The 11,900-nt window shown below is 35.6% G+C and overlaps 1 protein-coding gene across 1 annotated transcript; it reads right to left on the bottom strand.

Annotated features, from left to right (window-relative positions):
* Window positions 1-3,312: 3,312 nt before the first annotated feature.
* Window positions 3,313-6,999, bottom strand: LOC144355692 (fibropellin-3-like). Its single transcript, XM_078010762.2, has 3 exons — window positions 6,779-6,999; window positions 4,168-4,317; window positions 3,313-3,766 (listed from the first exon to the last, which is right to left on the bottom strand). Exons 1-3 carry the CDS (start codon window positions 6,837-6,839, stop codon window positions 3,390-3,392), a joined length of 588 nt encoding a protein of 195 aa, XP_077866888.1. The 5' UTR covers window positions 6,840-6,999; the 3' UTR covers window positions 3,313-3,389.
* Window positions 7,000-11,900: the final 4,901 nt, after the last annotated feature.

Here is an 11,900-nt window from a genome sequence, read left to right as displayed (position 1 = left end):
TAACTTGTCCTTAAAATGAGAATCGCTGTTAGTACGTGTTTCAAAGTGATCTTTGAAACGAGTGAATTATGTGTAAATATGTGTTAAAGAAAGGTTTAAAAAAAGGCTCATAATTTAGCCGTAATTTTTGGATCATTCCAATCTTTCCTGGTGCCTAAATTAAAGTGTAATTTATTTTTTGTGGGCTCTGATGCTTATTCACTAATACGATATGAAAATGTGGCTAGAGGCTGGTACCGCCATTCTGATTGGTTAACAAACTGAGGTCAAATGGCGCAGTTTCAAGGCAACTCATCCATGAGAAAAGCGGTCATCACATGCTGCATGGAATAATTTGTTTTTGCATTTGCATTTAATTAAGAATAAATCTAGTTAAACCACTACATAAATTATACAACCTTAACGTATCGCCAGGAATCCTGATACACTGTATTATTTCAAAATATACTCACTGGATATTATATAGGAATAATTAACTACATTTCATGCTGCCTAGAAAAATCGGAAACAGTTTCTTTCAGAGTACAATATTTCATTATGAAATTCATGGCAACTCTGTTTTTCACCATTCATTCCTTTGACATTTTCTGCTATTATTTAATCTGCTTTCTAACCAAAGCATTATCAACATGCATATGCTGAAAAAGAAGTTACAAACTTTCTTTAAGGTGATAATAAGTCATTTGTTTTATGTATATTGTCATTTCATCCTTTTTTCCCATCGGGACTCACCACATTATAATGCGACCGCAACCCAAAAATTCTCATTATATAGCGTATAAAGAAAGTGTATAAGGAAGGTTAATTATAATTTTACTTAAACGCAAGGGCCTACAATATCACAATGTTTGATCAAAGTCGTAGTCATAAGCTAGTGTGTCCGTGTACTATACCCCACAACAACATTGGACGTCCTATGTTCACACTCTCCGACTTTGGTCATTATGTGCTGTAGTTTTCACAAGCAGCGAACATTTATAAATTGCCTCCACAAATTGTAGCGTTTGTTTAGGACGTTCGTTCGTTATTAGCTTACTCTGCGATTAGTGCCACCAGCGACGAAGAAGTAAAATATTTAACCACCAATGAAACGGGCGAGGGAAACGTGTAGCTCAAACCATATACATTTTGATAAAATATATTTATATCAGTGAAAATAATAATATTGTATTAGCAAGACCAGTCGTTTAAATTGAGATGAACGGATCCATATAAATTTATACGAGCGCTGACGCAGCAGAATTACCTCGTCCATAAGAATGCCAGGGGACTGATAATTGTATCGGACCCATTATGGGAGCCATTGTCTAATCCTGGTGCTGCGTATTGAATGTACTCAACTTTACTGCTGAGTGAGCTAGCAAAGAGTCTAACCAACAACAGTCACACGCGCCCGAAAACTTAATTGATTAATTAATTCCAGCAGTCTAGTATGCAAGTTTGATATTGCATACAGCTGTAGTGCAAACGTCAAACGACGATAATGTGTATTCAAGAAACATGCGATTGTATAACTAACAAGAATTTAAGCGAAAGCACAAGCTGGAATTAAAATTAAATCAACTAAAAGAGGCAAAGTAGAATAGTATTTATATAGTAGATATATTGCATGAAACAAATATTGTTTTGCTATACAAAATAGTCGATAAAATACAAAATAATAATAAAACCGATCGATAAAATACAAAAATTGCAAACGCACATGTTATTTGAATTGACAGTATTTAGCAGTAATTAAAATGTGCTGTTTTTAGTAATACATGTAAAATGGCAGTCCTACAAAAACAACGCTACTTGTGTCGAAGTAAATCACAATTATTATATCATTATGCAATGTTGATTAAAGTATTACGATATACTCCAAATGTAAACTACTTTTCCACTTTAAACAATATAAAGAGTACAATTGTGCGTTACGCATACACAGTTGTCATCCTAATATCACGATGCACAGGAGCACGTGTAGGTTACGCAAATAACTGATTTGTAAGTTTACCATTATAACATCGATTATTCGTGCGGGGATTCCCACTGGTCACTGAAACAAAGTGCATTTGTTTGCCGTAAATTATGTGCATGGCAGTGGATTGAACAGTATGGAAAACGGTATACGTATATTTTCCGAGGTTACGCGTTTGGTAGACAGTACTGTTAAACCACAATCACTAAATTCAATTACCGCGGTTAAATAGAGACACCTCTCGCGAACTTTTTTCTTGAAGATCTAGTTCTCCCTTTAGTATTGATACATTTCTCGTCTGGTGCTTATGTTATGTATTGTCACACCGGCGACATTTTGGGGGAGGATGTGTACTTCGGTGTTTATTCAAAGTTTACACTGTATGACACGACTCTAAGTTAGAGTGGGTCAATAGCATGGGCAGAGTGTACCAGTTCGAACCGTATGCCTGATACTGTGTGAGGGCTGTAGATATGTATCGATGTAGACATTATAAGCGACTCAATTTGACCAATGTTAGAATAATGAAACAGAATCACTCAAGTGTTTCACAGTTACTCCCAGTATAACTGCTTTGTCAAGAATATGATTCTGTTGAACAGGTCGTAGCCTGGCATATACTATAATTTTGGCATGGATTGGCGACTGTGTACAGACAAGCAGAATTAATGAATAGAAACAAGGATATATTCCAATTTTAATACTGAGTAACTCTTTGTATGACATGTGGAACTATTTGTACACTATGTATTCGCTTTAATAGAAGACCATTTATGCATGTAGTACCATGTGGAATCCTTAGGGCGGAGTAAACTCGACAATAAATAAAAAAGAAAAATGATGTATTGCATCCATATTATCCCAAGTCAAATACTACTAAATTTTATTTAGCATAGACCAACACAATAGTGGAAAGAGCTGTAGATCCATTTTTTCTCAGATGTGATAATTTCAAATTTAATTTTCTCTTCAGAATTTGGGATATAATAAATCAAAAGAAATCCGAAACTTTCTGATATGCCTGTGGAAATTCAGTAAAACCGTTTCAAAAGCTAATAAAATATTATTATTATTATTATTATTATTATTATTATTATTATTATTATTATTATTATAATTATAATTGTATTAGAGAGTACATAATTGTATGCAATGCCTACAAGTCAGACATGTATTTCCAGGTGCACATGTAGGTGGTTCCTAAGTATTTATATATACCACTATTCAAACAAGGATTTGGGTTACACGGGCTGACAGCTGAAAATAGGCCACACATTCATAGTACAACGAACGCCCAAAGTGGAGGATGTTAGTTTTAAGTGTAAGTAGTATATGCATAAATACGAAGTAAATATGTAACGCGTTGTTGTTTATTGTTACATTGATAATTGATACATTAATGATACAATACTAGTACATTATAGTCAGTCTAACCTGCAGACCACGTGACTTTCCATCCGGAGTACTCCAAGTTTTTATCAGTACCGAAGTACATCCAGAACGAATCAGTCTTAATTGTCAATGATTCTGGGACAGCTTGGCCATCATAGAACCAAATCACACCGGGCTGGCTTACACCTCGGAAATTGGCAACGCTATACTCCACCCCAGGACCAATGTATAGTTCGTCTTTCGGTTCTTCCACGTGAAAAAGTGGGTCAAATATTAAGGTTATAGACTTGGCACCGGGAATGTAACATACATATCCTGCCGAATGCCGAGGTGGGTAGGTATCAGGCCAATTGATAGATTGAAAAGACCCCGTTGCACAGTCAATTCCGTAGCAGCTGTATAGATTTTGGTGATCTGAAAACAATGGAAATTATTACATGACTTAATGCAATTATCATGTCGTTTGTAATGTTCATGATATTGGACGTCAATGTGTCTGAACTTTGCTGTCAGTGCGTTCATCCGAGTTCGTCATCTCGTTGTTATAATATAACACCTATTATTTTTATTATTTCAATAAGTATAACTGCACATGCGTATTAGTGCTAGTTTACATTTTTAAGCGAGCGAATAATGTTGCATGTGTGTACTGCAAAAACAATATACGATAGTTTATAATCCGATTTTGTTTTCAACGTGCAACTATTAAACTTACAAATGATAAGCAAGTCCCTGTGTCTATATTGCCTTTTTAATTTCGATATAGCTAATAGCGGACGTAATTGTACAGGTCAAATGTGCCAAAACCCACTTACCTCCTATAACATTGCACTCAGGACCCATATAATGAGAATCGATATCTTCTAAACATTCACACACGTATGACAACTCGTTCAATGGTGGATCTATCCGATCATAGCATGTACGCGTAATTCCACGAGCATTGCATACATTCATTGAACAATCTGCAAAAAATAATATACACACATGTTAATGTACAATAACATACAGTTTAAGAGTAATTCTGGTAAATACTTTTCAATTCCACACCAAACGTACACGACCTCGGTGTTTTCAAGTGTTTATCTTATTGTGTTGTCATAAACTGGTTTGACCTTAACATATACATAACATATAACTCGGTTTTAGGTTTTTGTTTATGAAGATATAAAAACTAGGTATCTTTATCAATATAAATTTGTAATTACGAGAAGCCATTTCAAATGACCATTATACCCCACCACGCCAAATCACCATTAGGCTGCCCGGGAAAACCAATAGTCTTGACGAGATGTGTATATTGTAACGGAACGTCAACGCGCGTCTTTTCATACAATTATACGGCATAGATGTATAAAAAAACACTAGGCTAAAGGTACTGTCGATAGTTCAGTCTGTGCCATAAATAAAATAATATATTGAGAATATATCATCGGAGGTGGTACACTTACTAGGTTTTTACCAAGTAACGCATGGAGAACTATAGCATATACGGTCTATTGGTTATATAGCGCCACCAATTACGAAATTCGCTTTGGTTCACACCCTACTGTACATAATGTGACGATGAAATAGCTACATGTCATTTTAGGTATACTTTCATTGAAATTAACTACATCTTAAATTAGCGAAATTACAGATTAGCTAAAATAGCATACTAGCTAAAAGGACATGTTTATTGTATATTGTCGGTAGGTTACATATTATTGTGACAAGAAACTGGTTTCAAAAGCCTGTTGTACCAATGCAGTTCACACCATTATATAGACGTAACATACTTTTTCATCAGTGTTCCTTTGTTCTCCGACAACTCAAATCGAAAAAACAAAACAAAAACTAGACAGTTAGTAAATATTGACATACGAACACGCTTGTTTTCAATTAATCAGGATAACTTCAATCAGAAGAGCTTGAAGGCGTGGTATAAAAAGGCTGATATTGCTCATCGCCTACATGCAATATATCAGTGGCCACTTCAACAGTTTATTATGAAAGAGCATAAACTTCTATAGTTTATGGGAAGAGAAACGAATATAATAGAATCTAAAAAAAAACATATACTATCAATTTGAACTATCGTGCTACATAGGTTTGTTTATACAGGGTTACTGCGTGTCATACTGTCTGAGCATGCGCATTCCCTGTCGAAATGATTCATTTGATGAGGTGAAGAAAAGAAAGGTAGTACATGCACTGATCGCCCTATGCCCTGGTTGACACCTTTGTTATACATTTCTTTAAAGGCCATGGCATGTTGAACCGTTGTTCATCGTTGTTCTGTGTCACGATTCACTTCACTCCGAAAAGCGTGAGACTAACAGTATTTGTATTTACAATGAAGCGTAACGAGCAGACAATGAAACTATAACAGATTTTATAAAAGTTGATTTTATCAGCTTTAACTTTAAATAAAGCCATGAACTGAGCGACTCATTACATACCAAATTAATTCAAAGAACGTATTACCATGTATGTTGCGTATATACTTATTGTGTTCTCGGCTACGTGTTTCTATAATAATATTTTCCATATGGTTAATTAAGGATTGTAACGTCACAGTATAAAAACCGTCACATACGCAATACTGTATACAGGCAGAGTTTAAATGTTTATGAACGACGAGTAAAATTAAAAAAAAAAAAAAACTACTAATAACACCGTGTCCGATATGCCGTACATGACAACATTGAGCCTGGCAATTTTTACGATGGCCAGTTCCGTTAGGAACGTGCTCAATATCAATGCCATGAAATGTCTTTATAATGAACAAGCTTGTAAAAGAGTTCCTGAACTTTGTAATGGCCATGATAATGGCGTTAAATAATGAAAAACTAGCCATATCTCCCTCAAGGGATATTCAATTAATTATATATTTATTTATGGATGAAACAGTCATGTCCAATTCCAAAAAAAGTTACTGAACGAGTGCAAGCGTTCAGTGAAGTACGAATTAGGGTCTATACGTAATTATTTTAGATGCAGCATCACGTGATTACTGGTTCGCCCATGTAATTACATATGCCTCACGTAATTGTCATTGATTACTCTCCCATAGCATTGTTACAATGTGTACTGGCAAATAAAAACCTAACATTCTGCTTAAATTATTTTGTGTACGCTGTAGCATTTAAGCAAATATAACAATGCTTACTCTTTTAAATGACCGTCATATTTACTTTGCTTTCATATTACGAATCGCTTTGAATATACTGTGACGCACGTTGAAATAGTTACATGCCATTTTAGCAAATTTGGCTCGGTGCACGAAATAGCGTCAACAAGTACCAATAGTATGATTGTTTTATTGTGACTAACATGATACATGTAATGGTTGGTTTCGTGCGCGACAGCATAGAATTTTTCCTAGTTTCACCGCTCGCTACATCGCACCAGACCGGGTAATTGCAATATAACTACGAATATTACCTTGCGCATCAGTCCAAACTGCTAAAGCAGTCGCTACAAACATACACGTATAAATCCACATTATGGCTGTAGAGTCTGCTGATTGATTCTTGTCGTCGCTACTATAATCAAAGCAAGTACAAGTCACATAATATCGTTAAGTTGATCAGCCCACTGATTGCATCAGTTTTCTGTGACATTCATTTTACAACACCTTCTCCAAAAAAAACCAAGACGGCAATCCCACTGGCCAAATAAAACACAGAAGACAGTCTGATTGTTCAAACGTTTCAAAAGGATTTGTTCATGCTTGATTGCATCTAATCATGCTTTACGTAGCACACTCTATTGTTATATCACCTTTTCCGCCATTTCAATAATATTTTACACATGATTCTAGATTTAGGACCGTTACTCGTAGCCAAAACTCAGAAAATTACGACAAATATTGTTATAATCTAAACGTATAGAACACTCAGAGACCTGTTGATTTGCGAAAGCCATATACTAAAAAAATAATATCATGTATGTGTATTCACTGCAAAGGTGTTAGTGAAAATCCTGTGTTTCCAATGTCAACCGAATTTGGTGGGAATAAAATAATATACAGAATCTACGACAGTAAAAATGTGTTGTAGCGACGTCATATAATATGCACTGAAATACATTCCAATCACAAGAAAAAACAATATTCTATTCACACCGACATAACGTTATTATTGATTCCTCCCGGAAATTAGCGTTCACCTTAATTAACATGAGGGCGAGTAACACTTAAAACATCTCAAGTTAAGATCTGCATTAAAAACACATACAGGCGGGTGATAAATACCAGCGTCCTAGATTTCATTCTACTTATGACTTTTCACATGAAGACACATGCCCTACAATGTTGTAGAGTCTTTGATAATAGTAACTTAATCTCCATTTATGCATGATTATGGTTTGTAGTGCGTAACGTCTTGAACACCTGACCCTTCATACTGTAATACTACAGCACAGTAGTGTGAGGTTACATACACATGACAAGAATATCTAGCTACAGCAACTTTTTAAACATGAAGATGTATTAACAAAACCTCTCTACATAGAGCTTGGTAATTGACCCGCACTCGCGTCTCTGTACATTAGGGCATAGAATATAAAGAAGTAAAGTATACACTTTGATCAAACATATCCATTGATCCAACAATTAACTTGCATTGTATCCATTCTTTTAACAATCATGGAAACCCACGTCTCATGCCATCCTAGTCGATACATTTATATTTGGAAATATAGTTGAATGAAAACATATAACTGTTATATTATTTCTACCTGCATTCGACTCAATATATTTTTCAAGAAGTTATGCTTTAGTTTCATGATTGTGTTTTCGGGGAGACATACCATAACAAATGAAGCTAGTCGATGTGCTGCCTGAAATTTGATGTACATTTTCTTTTTTGTCGTTATGGCGCAGTTGCAGATGGCTATATTCCATGAATAACGTTCATTTTCGAAAGTATGGCTTATAACAACATCATGAGTTAATACACTATGGCAATTGTACTGTAACAGAAGGGAAACAGTGAATAGCACATTTAGTGTATTATGTCACTCTGATATCCCTCTGAATATTACTCGCTTTCGAATGATTAGACGAACTATAATGACGCTACTGAGATTCGTATACCAAGAATTTAAGTCATTTCATTCCGCATCAGACTATATGGTTACTTAAGGTAGCAGAATAGTTTTTTGGGCACTTTTCACATTTTTTTTTGAAAATCACACGAATAGCTCCCTAAGGCATGCTACATACATGGGTGTATTTATTTTATTGAAAAAAAAATATCTTGTACAAGTAAACTGATTTTTTTCTAGTGTGCAAACAAATGGCCAAGTTTTTGTTTATCCAGTGTACACCCAACTAGTGCATCTCATTAATATGCATGGTTTACAAACATAACTGAACTGAGGGTAAATAGTTTTAAGTTGGGCCACTTTCTTTATTTGCTATTTACAAACAACTGATAAGATATCTGTTTGTAGTTTACACACAGCTGATAAGATGTGTGCACTGCTGCCTTTCTAGACAGGAAGTACAGCAAAGACAAAACAATCGCTTTAGAAACAACAAATTTTTAATAATCAAAAAAGTACATGAATGTACCACTTCAATGTAATTATATGTTAACAGAATAAAAACTTACAAAAAAATTTCTGTAATATTTTTTTCTTGGCTTTGTCATTGAAAGGTGTCTGACCACGAGGTTACTTTCTTAGTCCAGAAGTAATGCAGTTACATTGGGAGGGGGCTCCCTTTTACAAAATATGGTTGCAAACAATAAAATACGGCCATCTGTGGTGGCTATGCATTGCATGAAAATTCAGGCCACAAACTACATGTAAAGGTTGATCAATGATAAGAATATGCTTGGACCTGGTTTATATAATCCATTTTTCAGAGGAGTTTTCACCAAGTAGGCATACTTGCATGCTTAGGTTTTTCTAAATTCTTAAATTATGTTACATGTAATAAATCTGTCTGATAAATACTTGGTTGTTTTATCTAATGTACTCAATAGTAGCGTGCCCCCCCCCGGCCGACGTCTTGACATCGGATAGTGGACCAGTGTTTCACGCAAGGCAAGGGTTGACTTTTTCGTACGACTTCGGTAAAAAATAAAAGGATTATCTAAAATCTAGGTAGTTTTTATAGATGATAACTGTGAGTCTGGTTACAATTAAATTTTGAAGAGATTCATCTACAAGTATAAGACCTGAGGTTACACGGGGTTTGATTTTTAATAGCACAGGAAATGCTACATGACGGCATACATCACTGGGTCACATTTTACAATTATTATCAGTAATTCTTTAGTTTAGTTGTCATTCACTAATTATGGACGAGATAGTAAGCACGCGAAAATTTCCAAGAAAAAGAAAGCGAGGAAGAAAGAAGAAAAACATCAAAAGAATGATCACTCCTGTCAAAAACGATTGTGAAAGAGACGATGCTGGGTTCGTACAGAACGGATTTCCCCGTTGAAACCAGTGTCAGCCATGAAGTGGGCGAAGAAAGTTTTACCGTGACACTGGGAGTCCGATGAATCAGACTTCGATATAGTGGGTGATACTCCTGTTCAAAACGTTCGAGAGATGTCTGTATCTCGCAGGAAAATATTGTTAACTTCCGACGTAGAAGAAGAAAGTGAGAGTGAATGTCACGGCCGATCGTTTGAAGACGGCGAGATTCGACTCGTTGACATGTCACTGTTGAATGGCGCACTAGAAAAAGAGATTTGTCAATTTTGCAAAGTAGGCAATATCTCAATAGTGGAGCGCAGGCGTCACGGTCTAGGCAGTTGTATTCGATCGAAACTGAGCCAGCCTAGCTTCCCGTCATCTCGAAAGAAGGGAGCAGTTTTCTAAATAAATAAAAAGGCTGCCATTGGAATGCAAGCGATTGGAAACGGACGGAGCACTCTGGTGAAACTGTCAAGCTATTAGGGGTTACCTCGGGGGTTACCTCAACCAGTAACGGGTCCACCCTATCGCCAGTATGTACGAGCTGCCTCCAGGAGACTCCGAAACTCGTGGCATGCTTGAACTAATAAGTTTACAAACAGCCCAAAAATAAATACACTGTATTTGCAAACACTTCAACTGCCAAGTGTAGTCTCTGTATTGTTTGTTACTCGCAAACAGAACCGCCCACTTTGCATAATCCAAGCTTTAATGAATGACGTCACCGTTCGTTATCAGCACAGACCGTCACAAAACTCCACAGCGTGAAAGAAAACGGCCAAAAAACAAAGTTTTTCACAGATATAAATGTCAGTTAATGATTTTTCTCGAAAACAACTTTCAAAGCATTTTATTTACAATTAGCCCATGTAAATTTTGCTGCTGAAAAGGGAGTTAACGTTGATTGAAGTTTGAAATCATAAAAGTGCCGATTTCTCGGTGTTCGGTTTTTGGCAATTACCGTTGACCTAATTTTAAATGGCGTTTCAGTGAATAGCGCTACGATGTCGCCGTTTAACTTTTCTTACTCTTGGATATGTTGGCTTCATATCCGTATTTGCATATTTGCAAAATTCTATTGCGTTTTTTCACAAACCTCGCGCAAACCAACGGTATACTCTAACTTTAACACCAAAAAACGTGCTGGAAATTTGTGATTTTCGGAAAGAAAAAAAAAAACTTAATGCAAAAAATAGAAATACGGATTTAAACTTCATATCCTTTGCTTCAAAACAGTGTAAAGTTTTTGATCGCATGAATGACTGTAGAGATGACAATTAAAATTTTATTCACGTTAGTTAAATTATCAGCCCCGCTGATTTTCAGAATCACGTGACGCTAAAACAAACACAATGTTCACAAAATATTAATAATAGGAAAATACAAGTCAAGAGCTTTCCAAACATATATAGATTGTATGGCTCTTGTAAAATTTATTCCGATTATAGGTGTTTACATTTTTCATGCAAAAAAACTATCCTGCTACCTTAAGTACTGCTGTTTATCTTATTGCGCCCGTCGACATGTAAATGACAAATTGCAAACTCACTTCTGATTATTTAGTTTTCATATCGCTTCACTGGTCTATTATAGTATGTCATTTTATTATTTTAAACTTTGTACAGTGGTGGATATGAGACACGTTGCAGCCACGCTATGTGACACGATTTAGAAATGTGTCCCCTCTATATGATTTATATGCCATTCATTCGTCATCTGTCAAAACATCACCAAAATTACCAGTGGCAAAACAATTTCATTTTGACTAGCTTAGAAGGTATTCTTATCATTATAATTGAATTGTAATAGTCTAAACTGTTTAACATACATAAGGACAAAGATTGTCATCAAGGTAATCTGTATCTAAAGTACTAGTACTCGTGTGATGGACATGTTGGTTTCCCGTGAGTAAACATGAGCTTATACATACATCGGTGTAGTAATTGCTGGCGTTGGCACCATGGCTACGCTTATTGAACTAACATATATAAATTCAAATGTAACAGTAATAATGGGCTACACTGTTTTGTAAAATTACATTTAAAGCACCTCCTTTGTGACATGGTGCAATTTACTCTCAAATAAGCAATTTATTATAAACGATTCGCTTACGTCATACCGATGTAAACAC

The sequence above is a fragment of the Saccoglossus kowalevskii genome, chromosome 5, assembly GCF_978046115.1.
Source record: "Saccoglossus kowalevskii chromosome 5, keSacKowa6.1, whole genome shotgun sequence".
NCBI classification, from domain to species: Eukaryota; Metazoa; Hemichordata; class Enteropneusta; family Harrimaniidae; genus Saccoglossus; species Saccoglossus kowalevskii.
This window is presented reverse-complemented; position numbering and strand designations above follow the sequence as displayed.